At 36.5% G+C, this 25,523-nt stretch overlaps 1 protein-coding gene across 6 annotated transcripts in view; it reads right to left on the bottom strand.

Moving 5' to 3' along the window:
• PARD3B (par-3 family cell polarity regulator beta) overlaps positions 1–25,523 on the bottom strand; it is a 1,031,031-nt gene that overhangs the window by 347,096 nt on the left and 658,412 nt on the right. For all 6 annotated transcript variants that reach the window (XM_021075042.1, XM_021075045.1, XM_021075043.1 and 3 more), the window contains one exon: positions 16,182–16,226. In XM_021075042.1, coding sequence (XP_020930701.1) covers positions 16,182–16,226 — 45 coding nt within the window. The remainder of the gene's footprint in view (positions 1–16,181; positions 16,227–25,523) is intronic.

The raw sequence follows: 25,523 nt of genomic DNA, 5'->3' as shown, positions 1-25,523 counted from the left end.
TAGTTTTCAGAGAAAAATCCTAGTTGTTTCAAGCCATTGAACATGACAATAGCAAAAATGAGATTGACCATTAACTCTAGTAACTGCCTTTGCTTTCATCTTAAGCTTTTAGTTAACCAAATGAATGAATGGCTGCTAACTCTCTTAAAGAATTATTACTTAATTTAATCTGTGTGATCTTGTGGACAAATCCAAGATTCAATATCTCCTCCATGCAGATGACTTCTAAATCTGTATTGCTAACCTTGACTTCTCTCTTCACTTCCAGACTCATATTTTCAAATGCCTCTTCCTCATAGTTTGCCCTTCTTCACAGTTCCTAAGGTCTCAGGTAAGCTGTGAGTACCCCCATCTCCTGTCCCCCATAAATAGGAAACTGTCAGGTCCTATACATCCTATATCTGCAACATCTTTTATAATACATTTATGGATTCTCCTATTCTAACGATTATCTTCTAATCTCTCACTACTGCTTACTTAAAATAACTCAGTAGTCTAGTTAGTCCTAAAAGATGTACTTAATCCACAATCACTAAAATGTCTCCTATTTTTTTTTTCCTAGAAGCCTTATAGTATTAGCTTTTACATTTACATCTATGAACCATTCTGAAGTAGTTTCTTATATAATGTAAGGCACACATGGAGATCCTTTTTTCTTTTCTTTTATATATGGTTATCTACCTACTCCACGCTGAAGGCTTCAAAGAAGAAAAATGACACGGTCCAGTTTTCCTTTTAAGATAGTCACTCTGTATGCTATGCAAAGGATAATTTGAGACTCCTTATCAAGGGAAACAAACACTTCTAGGACACTGTCCCTGTTTGCACTTACCACTATCCATTCTTTTTGCTTAGACTTCCCTTCCTTCTATTATCTCCTGCTTCCAGATACTCCCACTGTTTCCACCCACTCTTTCTTTTTCATCTGGATTATTCCTCCTCAGATGAAATGAAGGAGCCAAAGATGAGGGAGAATATGAAGATGGAAGAGAAAGCCATTCATGGATTGAGAAGGCCTGGGAAGAAAAAGCTGGAGACAGTTCAGAACACAAGTGCCTGATTAACTTAGGAGAGGGCATGTTACATCTCCTCTAATATATACCTTTTGACCTTCTTACTCTTGATAGTTCCTTCTCTGGATCCACAAATCATTATCCTCACAGCGGCTCACCCATAACCCTGGGCCTCAAAGTAGTCCTGAGATGCCTTTTGGTCGCATTCTCTCGCTAGTTTGCAGAACCTTAAATTTGCACAATTTCAAAAGAAGCCCTTATGGTTGATATACGTTGAAATAAATGTACGACTCTAATAAGTATATACATGTAGAAATGAATATTTTAAGAAGTATTTGTTAGCACCGGAGAAATGAGTACAATGTAAAGCAATAAATGGACCATTCCAAGTTGTCCCTTCTTGCATACATCCTGAATGACATGTGAGTTCCTTAAAAAAAGTCAGTGATTTTTGTGTTGTGTGTTTCTACTACATACTACTTTGTATGAGTTCTATGACTGCAACACACTGAATGCATTCTAACTTACTGAAGGGAATTCACAAGCAAACTGTTTTAACCATACTCTGTTAACACTCAAGTAACAGCTTCATGACTAGATGAAAAGGTGCTTCCTCCCTCTTACACTTCGGAAGCAATGCAGGGACAATTTTTAATTTGCCCCCTCTGCTACAGCCATATGCTCTGAAATGCAAGTGAGAGGGGCAGATGTATCATCTGGGAAATGATCCAAATTCATGACCTCCTTGGAGCCAAGGGTACTGTGTGTGCAATGTCAACCCTGGATGCAATACCCAGGGATTCTAATTCATGGAAACAGAGAATGAAAAGGCACAGAGAAAGAAGAAGAAAAATAAAAGTCTACTGATTTCCTCATCTGCAATAAGCAATTGGCACATCATTTGTTTTACTAATGCTGAACAAGCAAGTATTTTCATTCCAGAGAACTAATGGGGTTTCCTTAATCCTTGTAGATTCCAGCAGTAAAGTCAGCTCTTCAGTAATAGGGCTATGAGTTGATGTCTTCCAAATTCTCATGTCATTCCTATGCCGAATCTCATGACCTATTCTATGGTAACCTGAGTGTTACATGACTGATACGCACAAAAATTCTGTAGAAGTACCAGAATTTCTGGGCTTCAGAAAGAGAAAAACCAGAGTATTTGGTACTAAAAGGAGACCATCTGGAAGGACAGCTTTTGTTGGAATGAACAGGACTGGTTTTGATTTGTTTTAGTACCTAAAGGATCTGCCAAACACCTTCTCATATACTACTCTTTGGGTGTGGTCATGACAAGGAATTCACTCTGAAGGGCATTCTAAGAGTTCGGAAAAAAAAAAAAATCTAATTAACATCTGATCAATGTCCCACATAGGCAGTGACAACAAATAGTCAGATAAGCCTCTTCTTGCCCACTTTACCACAGGGCACGTTATAATCTGATAAAAGCTCCTTTGTAAACCCTATTTTATTTCTTCCTATAACAATGAGTCATTATAAGAATCTCTAGACAGTGTAATAAAACTTGGCTTGTAACTACAAATATAACCAGAACTTTTTATTATGTGGTTCCTTATGAAGGGAATTTTCCATTTCATTCTTTCTCAGTGTATTATGGACATCATTCTCAACTCTGTTCCTATGTCATAAGGCTTTCTATATATTTCTAAGGAGTATTTTAGGTTGGTTTGTTTAGTCAAAAGTAATCCAGACCCAGAGAGATAAAACCATGTCTGGCTGAATGTGTGTTCTAATATGCATTGGGACCAATGGATGGCTTATTTGAATTCAGCCATTTTACAAAGGATAATCATTCATTCATTCAGCAAACAATTGTTAGACTTGAGACTTCTGCTTCCAGTTATGTATTGATTCTCAAAATCCTGGTGATAAAATACAAGCAGATCTTGGATAAATTAAAACAAATATACATTTAAATGCACTGTTTAGCTCATAGGAAATTAAAGGAAATCCTGAAACAGAGCAACCCTCAAAAGGACCTACATCCTTAGCACAGTATGGGCTGAAAAACCTCAACCCCCAAACACACTTCCTTCAGCAAATGGAGTTGAAGAAAATCTATCTTTACTCTGGCTCTAGAAAGGGAAAACAATAATGAAAAAATATCATTATTTCTCTTTTGGAATTTTCAACCATAGGACTTTCCTTTTGGAGGTATGAAATTAATTTCTCTCAGTTAATTAAGCTGCCAGTCAATAAATTATATAAAGGTGGTTCCAGGTCAGTAGTATTCTGCTAGTACTTCCATAGGAAACAAATCTGAATCCTCTCTGGAGAAAAGCACATGAAAACCAGGTTCCCCCAAATCCTCACACATTAAATCCAACTAAATATGATATCCTGAATGGAAATTACCAAACTCATGAAGACAGAATTACCATGGATGAGAATCAGCAGAAACGTTAAAGACATTTAGATCCCACATTGGAATCGGAAGATGGTTCTAGAGAAATTGCTCAGAATGAAGCACAGAATCAAGGAGACAGAAAAGTATGAAAGAATATTTAGGAGACATGGCTGAAGAGTGAGGTCTAATGTACATCTAGTAAGAGTCTCACTGGGGAAGAGAGGCACATTAACAGATATAATTTCTGAGAAGGGAGATAAAACATTAAGAGAAAGCCGAAGGAGACATACCATATACCAAGCAAGACAATATAAAGAAATCTATAGCAAGACATAGTAGTGACAGTGAACATTGAAGACAAAGAGAATTTAAAAGTATCCAGAAAAAAGACTGATCTCTGGTCAAGAGAGGCCAATTAGACTGATGGCCGACTTTTCGTGGTAAAAGCCAAAAGACAGTAGAACAGGATCTTTAGTGTGCTACCAGCTTATACTCGATAAAACTAATTTTCAAGAACAAGAATGTTTCTTGATAAACAACATAGAATGTAATCAACAGATCATCATTAAAGGAATGTCTGAAGAACAGACTTCAGAAAGGAAAAAGGCCCTAGAAGGGAGATCTGAGATATGAGAAAGAATGGTGAGAAAATAACCTGGCAAATACAACAGTAAATTTGAACAAATATAAGTGCAGAAAATATTAATATTAGTATATAATCTGTAGGGTCAAAAAATAAGGAAAACATGGAAAAGAATATAAAAATTGGAAGGGAGTTAGGAGAGCTAAAGTATTCTAAGTTCCTTGTACTGTTGAGAAAAGGATTAAGTATGGACTGATTTTAGATTTTTAAGCATGTATGATAAAATGGAGTGTGTATTTTTCAAAGTAATATAAAAAAGGATTAAAAATGAAATGAAAGAAGAATTCATTCTAAGAGGATAAGAAAGAAGGAAAAGAGACCGAAGTGGCTGGTATATAAAAGAATATGATAGACATGAATCTAAGTATGTGAGTAATCTTAATAAATGTAAATGTGCCAAATTTTCAGTTATAATTCAGATCTTCAGACCAAACACAAAATTGAAAAAGCGTAAGAGGAGGTGTGTACATAAAAACACAAAGACATGGACAGTTTAAAAAACAAAAGTATGCAGAAGCACATACAAGAAAAAGACCTAGCAAATACTGAGCATAGGACAGACACTGCTCCCGGACTGGGCCCCAAGGTCTCTGTCTGTGTGGACCTCATATTCTGTATGCAGGGAGACAGAGAGTAGGTTAAACACACACACACACACACACACACACACTACAGATTGTGATAAGTGCTATGAAGAAGTTAACAGAGTGACAGAATCTGACTTGTCTACTTTAGATGAGGCAGCCAGGAAAGGTACCTTTGAAGAAAAGAGCACTTAATCTGAGAACCAAATCAGAAGGAATCAGCCACATGAAGGGGAAGGAGATCATTCTGAACAGAACAGAGTCATGCAAAGGGCCCGAAAAGAGAACAAGCTGGTCTGCTGAAGAGACAGCAAGCAGGAAACATGGGCCAAGTGTCCAGAAGAAGTGGGGACAATATCAGCAAGGTAGGCCAGGAAGGTGAGGCTGGGCCTTGGGGATCACGGTAAGAACTGCAGATTATTTTCTACGAACGAGGGGCGCTATAGGAGGATTTTAAGTACTGAGGACATGATTTGATTCTTGTTTTCCAGAGATCCCTTTGGCTCTTGTGAGGAGAATGGAACTGTAGAGAATGTGGAAGTGAGGAGGCTGCTGAAGGCCTGAGGTGATGGTGGCCTGGGCCAGGCTTGGAAGGATAGCTTTGGGGTGCATTCCCATGGGACCAACCTGATTTCCTGCCAGACTAATGGGATTAGAAAAGTGAAAAGAGAAGGCTGACTCTGCATTTGTAAGGCTTTCCAGGCTCACGCAGAAGGGCCCCCTTGTAGCTGCTATGTTTTCCTCTCAGGTGAAGATGGCCTATTAGAGGAACACACTTCAAAATATAATTCAAGTTAAATTTGATGGAGAGAAATCGTTGTACAAAAGAGTGGAAGATTTGGACATTTCTTTGCTGAAGGAGACAGTGTTCAACCAGACTTGGAGGCATGTGTCCATGGACAGGAAAAGGACCCCCAGGGTGTGAGTACCACCTAGTCTGAAGGCCTCAGAATGGAGGCCCTGTTTCAAACCAGGATTCTCTGATCTTTGCCAAAAAGCACAATGATGGAAACTATGGAAATTCTGATGGAAACTTCTAACATTCATCAGTGTTTCTCAAATGTTAGCAATTTGTGTCACATAACTTGATATAACATTTTTCCATGTTCGCATATCATTTTATGTTATTTTCTTATTTATATTCAAATCTAAATTCAAATTTAAATCTCCTACTTCTAATATTTTATTTTTTAAAGTAGCACTGTTATACATAGAAAAATAATATTTTACAAATAATGCACTAATATATATGCATAGTTTCAAAAACTAAAAAGTGTTTATCCATATAAATCACTTCAAATAGTTCATGAACCACTAGGTCACTAAACTAACCAATCATAGCATTTTCTCTGAGATCTGCTAGTATAAAGAGTATAAACTGGAGCTTTCATCACTAGTTTGACACCAATATTTCTAAATACATTTAATAATTTAGTTGCCTCTCTCTGAGGGCAATATCATGAAATTTTATAAAACTATCTGCTTTTTTCCTCCCTCTTTCTTTGCAGTTGTAGTTTCCTGGTTTAAAAGTCAGGCACATTTTAAAAAATGATGGGTTAATAAAAGGGTTTTTATTCAAAAGGTAACTTTGAACAGCTTTGTTCTATTTTGATGGGGTGGAATTTGTAAGTTGTTTTGTGTGGGTGTGTGGTTTCTAATTATCAATAGAGTGGGAATGGATTTGCATTTGCTTATTTTAGCAAGAAGAAGTAATCTAGGTTGCTTCAAGTTTTCTCTTTAATTTTTGCATATTCATCACAAACCCTCTTATTATAATTCTGCTTTTATTGGACCCAGTTGGGCACTACGAACCTCTGAAAAAAAGAACCTTTTTGTAGCATAGCACGAAGTGGGTGCCTTACTGAATAAATTTCAAAGACTAAGTTCCTGCCCTCTAGGATGCCAAAAATTGACAGGGGAGTTTAACATTCCCTAAATATGTTTTTCATTGGCACATTTTCCAGCAACCCATAAATGAGGTAGCTCACAGTGAACCCTCTCCCTATTCCCTTCCTCCCCAAATACTTTTGAGCCCCAAATTGGTTCCCAGTGTGACTCTGGGATTCAGCCTCTCATCTCCTTCCCAGAAACTATCCCTTTTCCTGTGGTTCTTCTGTGCATATTCTGTGCCAGTCCCCATGCTAAATCATCTCATTTGTACAACAGTTCAATGATTAGATTCAGCCCGTGAAATTTTAGAATGCTGGAAAAGTTTTTACTTTTTTAAACCCATACATTTTTCATTGCCCAATTTATCCATAAATATAGTCTCAATGTAAAAATGCAAATTCTACAGATAAAGCAGATGTCCCCCTTGAGCCCCAACCTCATCTTCTTCCTCTCAGTAAAGGTAATCACTGTTCCTTTTTCTATGTATTTGCATTTACGTATAAGCACATGGTATCTTCACTGTTTGCATTTCTATGATTGCTACTAAGCTACAAGTACCTTAGGGGCAGGATCCACAGTCTACACAACTTCGTATCTGTAGTACCTGGCACAGTGTCAGGCACACAGTAAATGCTCAATAAGTACTGGCTGAATAAAAAGAGTTCTCATTTGTTCCTTCTCTTTTGTTCAGTAGATAACAGAATTTTCCTTCCTATATGAGGGGAGAAAAGGCCTTGGGATTATTAATAGTCTAAGCAAGTCATGATTATTGATCAAAGGTGATTGAAAAACAGCCTGAGGGGGTCCTTTGGAGCTCTTTGGCTCTGGAGCAGAAGTGTGAGCAAGAACAGGTAAGAGAAGTTAAAAAGTGTCACAGAGCCTGGAGACACCTGCAGTTAAACAAGCCTAGATACTAGGTGAGACCTTTGACTGGGGAAGCTGGCCAGGGCTTCTCAGGGAGGCGGGCCTTCAAAGAGTTCAGCTGGGGCTCTGAGGCATGAACAAACAGGTCAGACAGCAGTGGCGAGTAGCTCTGTGAGTTGGGAACATGTGTGATGGGGCTGATCGGGTGGGGTGGGAGGTGCTGGTGACAAGAGACAGGCTGCAAGGGCAGGTCAAGACAAGGTGATAGACGTGTGAAAGATACTGAAATGTATCCCTATCGATAGAGCCTAAATACAGGAACAAATGAGGGTTTTTAAGCAGGCAAAACCCTTCTTGAAATATATGTATGTCTTTTAAGGCTTCCTTCCCCCACCTCCAAACCAGTATTCACTTATGAAACTCATATGTGTGCATATGCACGCAATTTATCTAATGTAATACTGACATTATCAAAGCCAGTATATTCCTACATATTTCACTCCATTAATTGGCAATATTATACCTTCCTCAGATATTTAAAAAGCAAAATTTATCCTTTTACATATTTTATATTATTCAACTCAAACTGAGCATCTATTATGTAAGAGCTGATCTTCAGATGTCTCTGATTGGGTTTTAAACTTATCCTTCCAATATTATAAGTTGGCTAATTTTTCTTCTGGGAAAACTTTAGAATTAAAACCATTGCTGAGGACTTCCGTTGTGGCTCAGCAGTTAACGAACCTGACTAGCATCCATGAGGACGTGGGTTTGATTCCTGTCCTTACCCGGTAGGTCAAGGATCTGGCGTTGCCATGAGCTGTGGTGTAGGTTGCAGACAAGTCTTGGATACTGTGTTGCTGTGGTTCTGGCATAGGCTGGCAGCCACAGCTCTGATTGGACCCCTAGTCTGGGAATCTCCATATGCTGCAGGTGCAGCCCTGAAAAAAGACAAAAACGAAAAACAAAACACCCAAAAAGCCATTGCTGGAATGGTTAAACAGACATTCATTTAACACTGGCAACTTATCTAGAGAAGTTTAAAATGAAAGGTCTTACTGTAACCTCTCTGGGTCATTGGAATCAGAAAGTTGCTTTTGTTTTTTCCCCTCCACAACAAATTTACACATAAAGTACCTTCCTTAGAAGTGTGATTTTAAATTCTAGGTCTTAATGTAAACCTTTCTAAAATAATTACATAGGAAGTGAAAAGCTTTCTAGGTCTTGCCAAGTCCACTCTTGATAAAAGGCTGCCATCATTTAAAGCTAGTGGGTATAGAGACCAACAGTTTCACTGAAATAGCTGCATTGCAAAAAGTTTACTTAAGACATCCAAGAGCTAAATATAAAGGGAAGAGGATAGAATTGGTTCTTATAATTTAACATTTATAGTTATCATGTTTTTAAAAATTTGACCTTTTTTTTTGCCCAGGATACATCCAAGTCCACACAATAATATCCTGACTGACAACTGCATTTCTGTGTAATTTTTAAGTCACTTGTTTTCTGTGGCTCCTACTGTTGTTCCTCTCCAGGTGCAGAGCTAGTCCAAAGTTGGGTATAGTTAGCTCAGCCTATAGTGAAGTTTTGATGTCAAACATTCACTTTGGATTTATCAACCAACATGTAATCATTTAATAACTTTTTTCATGGCAGATGTTCACTCTGGCATTTAAAAACACGATTAGAATTGTCAGTTCCAAACCACTGTTTTCCAAATGTACAAGACACATATTCCCCATGGATGGTGAAGTTTGAGAGTTCAGCCACATTTGAAGAATCTGACATATATAGAAATAGGCTCTTCTCTTTATAAAATTATTTTTTTATTTGTTCAAACAATTAAAACAATTTAGCAACTATAGATTTTCTAAATCAATGCACACTTAAGCAAAATTTATCTCCAAAGATAAACTGTCAAGTTCTGAATTATGAGAGAGACAGGGTAATAAAGAATATTGTGGCTGAGAATTTTGTAATTAAGGGCATAGGGGAAAAAATATGTACTAAACACACCACATCAACAAATGTCTGTTGGAACTCAGAATAGAATAATGTGTCCTGCACATTTATATTTAGGGGGAAAGAAATAGAACACCATAATAAAAGTATAAAATATAATGAATAGCAACTATAAATAGATACGAATTTTGTAACAAAGTCTGTGATAAACTTTGTACAAAATACAGACTTTTTGTATACAGAAGCTTATTCAATGCTTGTGGATTTCAATGGGAGCAGCTGAAAAGAAGAAAGACAAGTGTTGTGCCAAATTACTCTTTCTGTGATCGATGGTGGGTCTGGGGAAATTTGAGGATTTTAATAATAGTTTAAGTTATTAAATCAGGTGAAACTGGTAGCCATGATGTTTGAATTTATAAAACAAGAGGTTGCTTAAGTAGAATTCAATAGGTCAGACTAGCTGGGCCCGAATATTGGCATTTTATTCTTGTTTTCTTATCTACTGAAACTCACTCCAGCTTAAGTGGCGATTTCTCAACTTCCAAACCTAGTAAAGTGTAAGCGTCTTCTCAAATCTTGTAACACTGGACTATTTCTTCCTGAAAAATCTTCATCTACTCATCCTTCAGAGACAGGATCTCTTTACAAGACATAATCCATTGAGGACACTACTGAGTTTAAACTGACCTGTCTTTTTTTTTTTCCTTCTATTCACCAATGAGTGAGAACTGATTGTGTTTGCAACTGCAGAGTCATCTACACAGGGCAGACACATCCCTCCCTACCATCCTCTGTCAATTCCCAAGATGGGAGCCCTTTGGGCATGTATTCCTTCCTGTGCTGCCACCCAACTCCACTCTGTCCATCTTCCCATGTAACTCATCATTCCACTTTCCCCACCATCTTGGACTCCTCCACCTTGCCTTCTTGAGTCTCCACTATCCTTCCATGGTTGACAAAACACTCTTCACTCCCAATCTCTTCTCTTAAAGTCCCCTTGCCTTTTAGCTTTAAAAAAAATCTAGCAAGCTGCTAAGAATTCTGCTTCTCCTGCAGCCAGGCCATTGGAAGCTGTTCCTTCTCACCCATACCATGCAAATCAAGACTGGGAGAGGGTTCAACTGTCTCCTTATTTCTCATTTCCACCTTCAAGTCCATTGTTCCTCTACCCTTATAGAAAATCCTGACTCCTTCAGAGCTCATGCTAGCCTGCTCTATTCCTCTCTACTGCTCTTAATCATCCCACTGTTCCTTCACTGCTATATAATTAATACATGAACACTGGCACATAGCTTATGGGTGCCCTCTCTTTCCACTCTATTTCTATCTTATCACTGTTATTATCAAAAGTACATGCCAGGGGAAACCACTGGCCCAAGGGAGGTAAGAGACACAGGCAGAAGACCTGGACCTAAACTACAGGTTGCAGCCAAGCCCAGCCAAACACTCCTGAGATGAGCAACTCCCAGCCCACCTGAAGATATATGATCAAGAAATAAATGATTACTGTTGGTAGTTATTATGCAGTATGGTTATAGCAATGGCTGACTGATACAGTGAGAATCACAATAGATTCTTTCTTAGTCACTTGCTAAGTCTGATTTAAAAACAAAAACAACATTCAAAGCTTTAGTCTAAGTAGTCTTACTTTTCTTTCCATTCTCATTACTAATTTCTTAAAAGTATGCCCACATCATCTCTTATATGGACTACTCCAATGGTCTCTTAACTATCCTTGCCTTTTTTTTTTTTTTCAGTCCTCTCAAGTCCCTACAACCACCAAAGTTGATATCACTAGACTATAAAACTGACCACTTTCCTCCTTTAATCTGTTTAGGTTTTCTGAGACTGTAGGATACAATTCATATTCTTTCCTTGGGTAGGAGTTGCTCAGGATCTAATCTCTGCTTTTGATTAACCTAGTAGCTTGTCACTCTCCCCTTTGCACTCCTGCTGTGCTGAATTGCTTACATTTTCTTAAATGTAAGCAATTCACACCATCATGTACCATGTTTCCATAATTTTCTATGTGCCTGAAATGTGTTAGCTCAGTGACCTTTACTAGTCCTCATTACTCATATATTCAAGTGAATATCCAGTCACCTTATATCTTAGCTTTTCTTTCAACAACATCCAGCAATTTCTTTAGCTACACTTGAACATTCTAGACTGGAAGTTTATACACAAAGCATTTAAAGCAGAATGTGTGGTTTGTCAAGTGGGCAACTTGGACATTAAAATCTCAGCCTTTGCTATAAGACATCCCTGGCACATTTGCTATAACTTATGCCTAATATATGTACGTTGCATGCACATTTTCTCTTTTCTGTAACTCAGCTTGGCCCACACATTCACATACATGTACATGTGCATACAGTGCATGCAGAGAAGCAAATACTCAAATGATCAGATCAGATGTTCTTCTGACACTGAATTACAGTGGTGAAATTATCCCCTTGTGTCCTTGGTTCAGTTGGCTGAGGTTACAAAGGTTAAGTAAGGATTTATAGGATATCTTGATGTGTGTGTCACGTCTTCCAGTGAGACTATGTCTTACTCCTATATTCTTTTTAGTTCCTGGGATGGTGAGGTGTTAGGCACAAGCTAGTGGCAAATAAAAAGGCCAAAGACATGGGCTTTCCCACACAGTATCTGGGTTTATATCCTAACCTCACTAGTTACCAAGGGGGAGAACAAGGACTTCAATACCTTGATCTTCAGCATCTTCATTAGCAAAATGTGTTAAGATAGTAACTGTACTTAGTGGCTACAAAGCACCTCAGTCTGAAAATATCCCCTAGGTTGCTAATGAGTATTTGCTCCTTAATTGATAAACTTGTCTCAGAAAAGGTCTGGACTTACTGCCAACCATTACTTTTACAGACTTGCCTATTTTACAGCTATATAGACAGGTGTTTGAGACTGTAAGAAATTAAAACAGAAATAGGAAAGCTTTTTAGTCCATTTTGCTAATTAATATGTCAGGGCTCATAAAGAAGGACTCATCAGCTTTCTTTAGTACTGCATCATCTTAAAGAGCTGGGTCAGCACAGATCTTTGCAGACAGTCAATACATATTAAAACAGTTCTAAGCAGTAAATCAAAACAAAAAATATGAAGTAAAAAAAAAGTAAAATTTATTAGTCCTTTCTGTCTGAGTACTGAGGAGCATGAAACTTGGTTTCAGTGTCAGTTCAGTATTTAGTAAAAAAAAAAAAAAAAAAAAAAAAAAAGGATGGATTCCTTCTCAGACATACTCTATGAGTCTGTGTACAGCCACAATTAAAGCAAAATTGTTTTTAAAAGCTATAAAAAATTTGATGTCATTTTCTCTGGATTCTAATGGTCCCTCAGAACATTTGTCATTTTGGAAAATGGTTTCATTGTTTAAAACATACATTTTGCTGAAGTCATTTCCCCTTGCATTGCTAGGATTTGAACTGTCAGATTTCAATTAGTGAGGTAATTAAGGAAAAAGGTAAAAGACAACTTCTTGGTTTTTCAAGGCTCTCTAAAACCTGTGATTTGTCTTAAAACAAAAAGCAATTTGTTTTAAGAAAAAAGCAATTTGCTTGTAACTTCTCTGGGTAGGTCTCGCCATTCTATAAACATTAATACCTCTTATATGTGGATGAGGACCCCATGATTATAAACAGGAGAACCAACATGCCATCTTTCTTGCCTAGAATGAGATGCAATGCACTGCCAGGGGAAGCCACTGAGGTAGATTGTTAGACAAATCTCAAGAATACTGGATTGATTCCAGAAAGGGTGAGGGAATACTAGGTTTGGGGCCAAAAATTTTAGAGAGATTTATCTTACCTGAGACTTTGATTCCATCTGCACTCTGAGGAATCAACCATTTAAAGATTAAGCCAAGGAAAGGATGCCAAAAATATTGTCACAAATTTGGGAGGTACCCAAGCCAGACCAACAGATGGAACTTGGCACGGAATGGCTCTCTACACACTAAGTAGCTGACTCAGAAGAAATTTTAACTCAGATGAATTTGTTAAAATGTTGAATATCATCCCAAATAAGAGGATGGATGATAGATCTAGGTCAGCATATACGATTTAATATAACTTCCTGATGGTCTTGGATAATGTGAAAGCTGCCCACATTTCTGTAATTAAAAAGAGACAGAGGGAGATATTCTTTCTTCTGAGCAGAAGAGATATCACTTTTTTTCCCTCAAATATTCTGGAAGAAGGATCTGGGGAAAGGAACGGTAGAACAAAAAGAAGTCAACATTGGCGAGATAAGCATGAGTGATCATGGAATATTGCATGTTACCATTGAAACTGGCAGCTCTTTTAGTGGTCGCAGACTGTAGTAGATGGAGACTATAGTTTTATATTAGGTGAATTAATGGACAAGGACTTTGGGGTTGGTAGATGCAAACTATTAATATTTAGAATGGATAAACAATGGGGTCCTACTGTATAGCACAGGGAACTAATGTCCAAATCTGGGGTAGAACATGATGGAAAATAGCATGAGAAAAAGAATGTGTGTGTATATATATATAGGGGGGCTGGGTTACTATGCTGTACAGCAGAAATTGACACAACACTGTAAATCAACTATACTCACTTAATTAAAAAAAAAAGAGGGAAAGAGGATGCAAGAATCAAAAGGACCCTTAGTTCCTTTTGGCCATAGCCACCAACAAAGCCTGATGGGAAAATGCTATACCTAAGTGCACCTGCACAGGGAGCTGCACTTTATAAAGTGAGGGATGAGTTGTTGAGATCATCACAGTCCAAGACCTTAGTAGCATATTTTTCTTTAAGGTTGCTTTTTATTTTCTCAGTACCATCTCTGATGTTTTCTAGCATGCTCTCACAAGTTAACTCTAGAGGACACAATTTGAGATGATGGGTCAGGCCTCTTCATTGTGTTTTATCATCTGCTACTTTGGCTCTAAGGGTATCAAGTTTCTGGTTGTTTTTAGCATCTGCACTGGTTCCAAAGCCAGCCAGTGCAAAATCTGATGATGTGATAGGATATACAAGCACTTAAAATATAAGAATAGTGACTATTGCAATAACAGTTCATCAGCAACCAAAATCTTTAAAACATCTGCTGTGTTTCAATAGTTTGATGCATGTGATAGGAAGACCATTAATAATATGTCTATGACCAGCTAAAATAAAGCTGCCATGTAAACCTCACAATTAATCTAACAGCTTTAAAATCATACCATTGTTTACATTTTTCTTTTAATTTGGAAGATTACTTCAATTTTTATATTTAGAGTACATTTTTAGTAATATCATTTTTCATACTATATAAAAACATATCATTAAAATTTACCTAAAATGTTACAGCAATACACAAAGATAATGTTCTCATTTAAAACACGACAATAATTTCTAGTTACTGGCTAACAGTTATTTGTTTGGAAATATAGTTACATTGGAATAAGATTTGATTTCCTGGAAACTCCAGAAAGTTGATTATTTTTTTTTTTTGTTTTCAAAGACCAAGTTGCTAAACATTCTTTAAAAATATTGCTTCCACTTCTTGTCTTGAAGCCTATCCCAGCAGGTAAAAATGTTTTCATCTTCAAGTATTAAAACATGTAAGAGAACTAAGAACAAGCAGTGCCATGCATTTAAGATGAAAATAATATAGGCTATCCCTGGAGTTCCTTGGGCATGAGAACTTCCTTCCCAGACTCCTAAAAATATTTCCAGTAGCAGAGGATTTAATGGAGAAGGATGATGGGAACAAGCAGCATGTGGCAATTTATCACTCCCACAGAAATCTTTTCTTTCACAGTGATCTAACCTCTTAGGCTCTTTATTAGGAGGGGCAGAAAAGAAAAACATCTAAGAGTTGGGAAGTAGCCCTTCCCTGCTGTTATCACTAGTGAATCAAGAGGAAGAAGAAAAGGAAAAGAAAAAAAAATCATCATCTTGCCCTGGAACGTGATGGAAGTAATGAGGCATCAAGGCCACTTACTGCTGGAAACATAATTGGCACATAAACACAGGAGATGCTTGGGGACCGGAAAGACTTTGTTTCAGAAATGAAGGTATGCCAGCAAATCACAACCCTCCTGTGGTTTGGAGTAGCATTACTAAGAGCAAAATGGCTATTTTCCCCCCAATAATGCACCCTTATAGGAAAGGGGTTACTACTGTATTTACTAGCTCTGTAGCTTTAGGTTTTTTCAACTAATGTGAATAAATGATGCTGAAGGAAGGGCAAAGGAATAGAAGGCAGGACCACTCAGCAAGAAAAGAAAAACTCGGACTTTAGGCCTGAAGGAATCTCACACAAAACAGAGAAAGAGCCCAGAGACACTCAGAGATCCCTGTGGATTTCCTAGGGCAGCTCCAGGGAGCTCATTCATGACTCCAAAGAAAGATAATACAGTCATTTCAGCCCCAATCCCCTTTGATGACAGGAAAAAAGACACTTATTTTCTCAAGAAGGAAGAAGTGGCCACTTTTTTTTTTTTTTTTCTTAATTCTGGAACCCTTTGTCCTGCCACTGTAATGTGAGAGTCGTCATGGAAAAGAATTTCAAATTTCCTTGGGTTTTCTTTGTAGTTTTTTGTTATTCTAAGTGTTCAGCTGGTGTACAGGTGAAAGATTTTCTGGTTTTATAGTTATTTTTTTGGAAACCTTTCTTCCTTCTTCTCAAACATCTGAGTCAGCATACATTATGCCACTATACACACGGCCAAGCAACAATTCATCTTTGTGGAAGTCAGAGATATCTCATGTATTAATTAGCAAGCCTTTCAGTGACGAGTGGATGAAAACAGGTTCCAACTGCTACTCAACCACAGCCAGAGATTTCCAGGAAGCAGAATATAAAGTCAGTTACAAGGAATTTCTTACCCGGTTTGTGTTCAGCCAATGAACGGACTTTGCTTTCATCTGGCACTGCAAAGAAATAAAAGAGACAAGGATCAGATCTGCCTGTAAATCAGCCATTTTTCAAGCAATAAATTCATACAGATTTGTAATAAGTTAAATCTTTTACTGGCAAAGATTTGAGAAAAATTTTCCCCCAGCCTGCCTGGGGCACTTCATTTCTATTCATAGATATTTTAAAGACAGCTGGGAGGAAATATATGTTCATTAAATCTTCTGTGAATATAATTTCATTATTTTAAAAATTTCTAATACCTTCAGTTGTTTTAACTGGGCTGTTGTTTATATATCTGCCAAAAATGGAAACTAAATGCAAGGATCTAAAGCTGTATAACATGTAATAAAACACTGAGCATAACAGAAACATATACATTCAATCCTCAAGAACCAGGCTTTTGTTTCTGGTAAATGTGGAGCAAAAGGGAGCAAATTTATAATTCCTTCTGAAAGTAGTTTTAAAATTAGACAAAACCCCATATGTTCATAGTAGCACTATGAACAATAGCCAAGACATGGAAACAACCTAAATGTCTATTGATAGATGAATCAATTGAGAAGATGCGGTACATATGTACAATGGAATACTACTCAGCCATAAAAAGGAATAAAATAATGCCATTTGTAGTAACGTAGATGCAACTAGAGATTCTCATACTAAGTGAAGTAAGTCAGAAAGAAAAAGACAAATACCACATGATATCACTTACATGTAGAATCTAAAATATGGCATAAATGAACCTATCTATAAAACAGAAACAGACTCATAGACATGGAGAACAGACTTGTGGTTGCTAAGGGGGATGGGGAAGAGAGGGAGATGGACTGGGAACTTGGAGTTAGTAGATGCAAACTATTACATTTGGATTGAATAAGCAGTCCTATTGTATGGTACTGGGAACTACAGTCAGTCTCTTGGGTCTTGGGATAGACCATTATGGAAGATAATATAAGAAAGGGAATATATATATATATATGCATGCACACACACACATACACACACACATATGAATGACAGGGTCACTTTGTTGTACAGCAGCAATTAGCCCAACTTGTAAATCAACTACACTTTAATTAAAAATGGAAAAAAATAGACAAAACATGAAGCAATGGCTTTCAAGAAATTAGACATCAGGCAATAGAGCATAGTGACTCTTGAAAGATAGAAAACAAGTGAGGTGAATCCTACAATCGCTCCAGCTTACTGTCTGGAGAAAGTTTCTAGGTTGTGGTATAGGGAGGGGAACACAGGAAGAGTCCAATGATATGAGGGTACAAAGCTGGAGGAAAAGCAAGACAGATTAGGTTCACAGGTTAGAGAACTGGGAGAGGAGAGAGCTATACAGGATTCCTTCTGAGATCTGCAGAGGATACCCTCAAGTCATTAGTTAAATGCTGATGATCATATATGCATGTGAAGAAACTACCCAAGACCTGGGACAGAACCACTCCAATGGGGAAAGGACACAGTGTCCAAAGTTCACACAAGGCTGAGAATAAAGTTTCTACTCCCAGTAGCCAGAGTGAAAACCTTCATAATTCAGGCACATCCATTAGAACAGGAAGAAAGATCTAGCTTCACTAGGTGCGAAAAATTTAGATTAACACTGCTCTGATGAAATAGGTATGTTTTTTGAAAGGTACAAATTAACAAAACTTAAATAGGAAGAAAGAGATAATCTAATAGCCTTGTAGTTTGTTTTTTAATGGATTTATATTTACAATTTTCCAGGAAAGAAAACTCCAGACCAAGATGACTTTCCTGGTGAATTCTACCAAGCATTTAGGGAAGAAATAATATCAATTCTACAGATGTTCTTTCAGAAAATTCAGAGGAAGGAATATTTCCCAACTCATTCTATGAGGCTGGTATTACCCTGAGAGTAATGTTAGGCAAAGACATTATATGAAAGCTATCAACCAATATCTCTGATGAACACAGAAGCAAAATTCTTAATCCTTAAGCAACTCTGTGTAGATTATCACTTCATTATTCAACAGCAGGTGTTCAACATTCACCATGAGTCACATTCTATAGCATTCTATAAAACCCCACCTTTGCCCAAGTGTAGAAGCAAGGAAGCACCCTTGCTCCTCTGCTAACAAGGAAGCTCACCTCCATTTTCCTGAACACTGGCTTGGTCTCAGAGTAACCTACCTTCTTCATCCTTTGCCAACAATATTCAGTCACATTTCATTGACCCAGTTACTGTACAAAAATCTTCATCAATCTTCCTGCACTCACTTTGCCCTCCTTTTCTAAGCTATTTATTTTCTAGATAAAAGCATTACATGTTTCGGATTTTACTGGCATTAACTGCTTAAAAATCTTGTTAGACTTCTCTTTGTATTTCCAGTTGAAGATGTCAATCAATATGTATCAGGATCCCTTTGTGAGCCAAATTCTGTCTTTCCCTGGTATGAAAAAACTTATAGTGGAATCTACAGTATAAATGAAAAAAAAAAAAAACCCTAGAAAACAATGATCATGATTTAAAAAAAAATAGTACTAGTAGCTAATACCTACTGAGCACTTGCAATTTGCAGGTTCTACTCTATATCTCTTTATATCTGTTATTCATTTAATGCTCACAAAAACCTTATTATTATCGTTATAAAGACCCTGAGGCATACCTCATAAGAGGAGGAGTCAGAACTTAAACATGGTGCTCTTAACCACTCTATTTGTGATGGACCAGAAGAGTTGTTAATACTTTTCAAATTTTTTGGTAGCATGAATTCAACGTAAGGAAATACTTGAAAAGCACCCCATGTTAGAAAACTATTACCCTTTTAATTTGAATATACGTTGTTAATAGAAATCTTTCCATGGTGACCAATATTATCAAGTATTAGCTACAATTTTGTTTAACATGCTTGGAAATCTACAAGCTAAAATAATTCATCTCTATGAAACAGATGAGAAATCAACTGTCTGAGTTCAGATCTTGACTTGCATACTTACTAGTTACCTGCAATTTATTTTTAACTTTCTGGTCCTCAATCTCATCATGAATAAAATGAAGATAACATTGTTTTCCCCACCACTTTACAGTGAAGATTATATGTGTAAGTTTATACGAAATAGAACATCATAGAGTAAGTGCTTAATACATATTAGTTATTAGATAATCATGAATGATTAACTAAATAAAGATATTTACATTAGATGTTACAGAATAACCTGGTAGCTAAAAATGAGACAGATGTGGGTTGAATTCCAGCTTTAAAAGGCAAGTTACTAAGTCCCTTTAAACCTCAGTTTCCCCATGGGAAACTGTCACTATGTTTTGATTTGACTCTTTAGGTCTTGGATCACAACTGTGCTACTAGGATAGTATTACACTCCTTAAGGAGAGGATGGGGAATTGTATTCTAGAAGAACATGACACATGTCTGAGAGAAGAGCTGGGCTTCTCTATCTTCCAAAGAGTCTGATGATTAAGTAGGACAAGTCACCGAACACTTCTGAATTCTTCTCCAAAAGCATAAAGCTCCATGCATTACCTTCTGAGGACATTATGATATGAATCGAAAAATACTACATGGGGAGTTGTGAGAAGTAAATGAAAAAAAAATGTACAAAAGTACATAGCACAGTCCCAGGTATGTATGTGTCAATAAATGAAAACTTTTGATAAATAGAAACTGTGAGAGGGATAAAGGTTGTGAGTTTAATGATGGTGATGTTTATGATTTAACTTGCTTGGGATTATAAAGGAATAGGAAGAGGGCAAGGTACTTTCAGTTGCAATCTCATGGATAATCCAATACCCACAGCAGGGTTTACCTCCCAGTTTACTTGGCTCCTAGTTCATCTTGTGAAAGAAAGGTAAAGGAAATACAGTACTTAAGACTACACATACGGTCTCATTTTGTGCAGTTATTCTGAAAAAGGAATATATACAGGGTCAGGTCTTTATTTTGTTTTTGTCTGTTTTTTAAACAGGCATCAGTTATGCCATTAAATCTAAGCCAATTGAAATATTGCAAGTTCCCCAGCCATGTTAGGTTGAACATGGTAACTTAACTTTTTGGCTGCATACTATCTACTATTTTTAGTAGGAATACTGATCATTATTTTAATTGACAATTTGAAATTCTTTAGAACACTAACATAAACTATTTCAAAAAACAGTGTGGGAACATCCAAATGGGTGATAGGCACAAAAATTAGGGGTCTTTTTTCCAAAATATTCACTGACACAGATGTCTGTCTTTAGGACAGAAGATAAATGAATAAACATAATAGAAAATAGAGGGAACTGTAATGACTTAATTAATAGAATACATTTTACTTAAAAGGTTAAATTGGGAACAATCAATCTTTTATGCACATGCTTAGTGCTGGGAAGTGATTTAAATAACAGTAGCAAATGAGAAAATGAGGTAAAATTACACACACTACCAAGCTTTTTTAAAAAAATGACAAGTGTTATAATTAATACTTAACTTCCTTTATAACTCACATTTCCTTAGAGCTACTGCAAAGTTCTCTCTCAGGGCCTGGAGCTTAAGTCTAGTCATTTTCCACATATTATTTAGATGACACAGTGATTGGAACAGGTGAAATATTAATGTATGATAGGTATGTCATTTTCAACAAAGATCTTATTTACAAGAAGTTGAAAACGAGTGAGCCTGATGTGGGAAAGGTCTTCCATTTTGAAATGATAAGAAAGGTACAAAAAATATCAAGAGAGCAAGAGCCCAAAGTTCTTGTTCTGGTTCTGACGACAGATTGTTTCTCTTCCTTCCTTTCTTTCTCTCCCCGCCACTGCCCCAATTCCTCCCTCCTTTCCTTACTTCCAAATTTCTAGAAGAGACTATGAGACTAACATATTCCCTTTCTTATCCTTCTGTTTTACCCAAGGGCTGGTACTACTTGCTCTTGATTACTTTAAAGGGTTATTATAGAAATTGAAGAGGTACCAGTGAAATGCTAAGCCTTAGACATTTTCATTGTAACTGTTATTACATACTAAAAGGGGACTATGGCCTTGCCCCTCTTGAGATTTCTCTAGATTTATTTAGATAATGGGATTTCTATATTAAGCTCCTGTTTCCTGGAATTCAACTCAATGGAAACTATTTGATTTAATTCCTATAAAGTGTTTCATAAGGAAGACAATCTTTGGTTTAGATATTTATTAATTTCCTGGTATGTCCATTGATTCAGGAAGACTTGCTCAGGAAACACTGCACCCTGATGGTTATGTTTCCAGTTATTTTGGTTGTATACCATTGAAGCTAATCATAACTACTCAACACCAATGGTGCCTTTTAAAAAGCACAGATAAATGCAGAGTCTTTTGGCTTAATTTCAACCAGATTCATTGCTAGAGATGAGAGAAACCATAAAGAAAGAAAAAACAGCAAGAAAATCTGTGAAAAAGATGGATCACTGAGAACATCTTAGTGGTAAACATTAAAGTGCATATGATACTTAGATGTGTTGGCTTCCCAGTGGGATATGTTTATATTAATGTAGTGATCACTTAAAGTGTTTTATTCTTTTGTCAAGCCTTCTTATACACTTCAAATGCATTCTTGTTGGGGGAAAATAATCCCCTTGTTTATTGATAGCATTTGATACGCATTCTATAACATAAGTGACTATTAGAGACTGCACTTGTTTAATAAAAATTTGCAGAACAGTGGCAGATTTGGTGAGTTAATGGGCCCCATATGCTCTTCGTATGCTGACAGAAGATGGTATATTGCTAACACGCACAAATCTCTTCAGATGAAAATTGCCATCAGCTACAATTACTCTTTTTGAGAATGCCAACACTATATCACGAATGGGGAATATGCAAATGTGTTCAGATTCCCACTACTTCATATTGGATACGTTGATGCAAAGCAGCATTCTAAAATGTGATGCAATGCTTGTCGTTCACAGAGACAGCTCTATTTCATTTAACTTTTGATTTCCGTATCTTTGACATAGCAGAGACTGCAATTTTGAAGATGATGTTTGGAACGATAAAAATCTATCTTCTAATGAGGCCATAAATACTTCTCTTTGGGAAGTCTGCTAAGAAACTAAGTATCCAGTAATTCCCTAATGGTTAATAAACTTGTTTCTAAAAGTTGTTCCTTCAGAATTAAAAAAAAATTGATGTAGTTGCCAATATTAAGAATCAATTTTCTTCTCCTTTAGCAAATCAATTTCTGTGCCACTGATTGATTTCCAGAATTTCTAAGGAACACAAACCTGTTTGAAGTTGTAAATTCAGTTCCTTCTTCAGTAACCATAAACTATAAGTGCATTAATTTATACTATTTTCTTATGTCAATGGCTATTTGGTATACATTTCTCCTTAGGGAGACTTTTTGAGTTTTCAGCACTATAAATTCTTATGTGTTGAAAATTCTTCCATCTCTTGGAAAAAAAAAATACAGCTTTTGCTGAAAAGGTATTGGGGATCAGTACAAGATAATGACTCAAGTGTTTATCTCACCATCTCTCTTAGCAAGCCACCCTGCCCCCTGCAATACCATCTTCATCCCTGCATGTGTTGCTGCTCGGATAATAAGCTAATCAGAAGACAACAGCTGAAGTTTCTGTACCATGTTATAGCGCATCTTCCAGCCAGGCTCCTCAGGACAAAAATGAGGGACCCGGTCCTTCATCATTATCCAATTATTCATAAGTTCACAACTTTTCAGTGGTCTCTTTAGAATCCTCCTTCTTTCTCTATGAATCTTAGAGGAGCTTAAATCTAAAGTCAGGACAATCCAATGCTTTCTATATGGTCTTATACTATTGTCTTTATCTCACTAAAGAGCATTGGAAAAAAAAACAAATCATCCCTTCATCAATTTATTGATTCACTTGTTTTGAATCCATTCAATAAATACTGTCCTTTTGAGAAGAATCAGATACTTAACCATAGGGTTTAATGAGGAGATACAAATAAATAATGCATTGATACAATATAACATAATAAATAGTATAATAAAGGAAGAAGAATATGCTTTAGGAATATAGTAGTCACACAGACATGAGGATTCACAAAAATAATAAAGCTTTTACTGACTGAGTGCTTGAACCAATACACCTAGGACTCCTTGTTCATGGCAAGGAGTAGCATCACAAGAGTGGAAGAGCTCAAGCTTTGCTGTTAAGGGGACTTGGATTCTGACACTAATCACATGTGTGACTGTGGCCTCATTACTTCGTTTTTTTCAAGTTTACTGAATTTATCAGTAAAATATGGATAATGCCTCCTACGACAGAGTATGAGATAACTTTCAGGATATAGAAACTTGTGGAATCTAGCAGAAGCAAGTGCTCAAAGACAGATTATGCCTATCTTTCACACCCCACTTCTGCTAAGTGCTCTGCACTCCATCACATCAGAAATCTCTTTTTGAATTGGCCATGCAACTTCATGCATCTGGACAATATACAAATAGCACATGCAATTTCTTTAGACCTATAATGAAAATTCATCCATTCTCCTGCTAGGCAAACATGCTTTAAGACGCCATTCAAATGACATCTTCAAGTTACCTTCTCATGTCTTCAGGCTGAGCTTGAGGACCAAAGTAATCTGTAAATATCTCAATTATTTGTGGATGGGTCTATTTCACATTAAGGGAGGGATAGGTTTTGTTTGTCCTTGTTGGCCTGGAATGATGCCTAGAACCTCATAGGTACTCGTTAATGTTTGCTGAGTAAATGAATAAAAAAAATTGTAAGAGGAAAGAAAGAAAGTAGCAAGTTGGATATATCCATTCAGCAAAATGTTCTAGATAAATGAATGTGAAATATGTTTATCGTGGTACGTATATGGTATATGGATGTTGTGACAAAAAATGTTTATAAACCTAGTAAAATTCTTGTGCAATTTGCAGAGGCATTCCTGGCAAGGCAACAGTAGGAGAAGGTGATGGAGTTCAATTCTGGGATAGGTCTAAATAAAGATGACAACATGGTAGAACTGTTTGGAATACCTATAAATCATATTTTGACTAGTGAACTATAGAAAAAAATGTAATTGGTAGTTTAGGCACAACTCATTGTGTATATCTAATAACTAGGTTATTAGCATTTATGTATTTAATTTGGGGCTTGCTGGTACTAATCTTACTTTATTTTTTACATGGTAACGGCACTTAAAAGAGCAGTTCATTCTATTTACAGAAAATATCATATCACATTAACAAAAATACTTGGTACAGACGATATTCCTTTCAGTACAGAAATGTTATGAGTTTCCAAAGCAGCAAATAGATATCTTTTTGTTACATCACAAGTTCAGACAAAAACAAAACCCTCCACTAACTTAAATAAAACAAACACTGTATTAACTGATGGCTTTGAGAAAAGAATATTCTTTTACTTTGAATCCCTGAGGGGGTTACACTCCAATCTCATTCCCTTCCCTCTTTACTCAGAGGTAACCACAATCCTGAATTTTGTACTTGATAATTTTCTTGCTTTTGTTTTATAAATTTGTCCCCAAATAACATTCTTTAAATTTGTATCTTTCATTAAACGATACTGGATCATTTCACATATTTTTCTGTGTTTACTGATGTGATCATACAATTTTTCTTTTTTAGTCTGTTAGTATGTGACTTATACTGCTTCATTTCAAAGGTTAAACAACCTTGCATTCCTAGGATAAACTCTATTTGGTCCATATATATATATATATATATATATATATATATATATATTAATATATTGTTGAGTTCAACTTGCTAAATTTTTAAAAGTAATTTAATACCAGTTTATGAAGAATGCCAATCTAATGCTTTCTTTCTTCTAATCCTTGTCTGGCTCTGCTGTCCCTGTAAGGCCAGCTTCATAGAATGAGGTGGGGAACACTCCCATCTCTTTATTTATCTGGATGTGTTTCTGTACAATTCCTATGATTTCCTCCTATAAATTGCTTAGTAGAGTTCACCAATAAACCCATCTGGACCTAGAGTTTTCTTTGTGGGAAAATATTTTACTACAGTTCAATGTCTTTAATAGCTATAGAGATATTTAGACTATTTCTTCTTTTATTGGATGCTGGATACTATGAATTTTACCTTGTTAGATGCTCAGTATTTTTATATTCCTATAAATATTTTTATATTCTTATAAATATTTTTATATCTTTGAGGTATAGTTGAGTTATTTGAAAAGACTTAATCCTTTTCGGCTTTGCTTTTAAGATTTGTTAGGTAGGATTACAGCAGCATTTACCCTAGGCTGACAATGCCTTACTTCAGGGGCAATGGGTTTATACATATCTTATCCAATGTCTGGTGGATTTTAAGGTTTTTACAATATTATTGGTGGGA

This window comes from Sus scrofa, chromosome 15 (assembly GCF_000003025.6).
Source record: "Sus scrofa isolate TJ Tabasco breed Duroc chromosome 15, Sscrofa11.1, whole genome shotgun sequence".
NCBI classification, from domain to species: Eukaryota; Metazoa; Chordata; class Mammalia; order Artiodactyla; family Suidae; genus Sus; species Sus scrofa.
The sequence above is the reverse complement of the archived record's forward strand: the minus strand, read 5'-3'. Positions and strand labels throughout refer to the sequence as shown.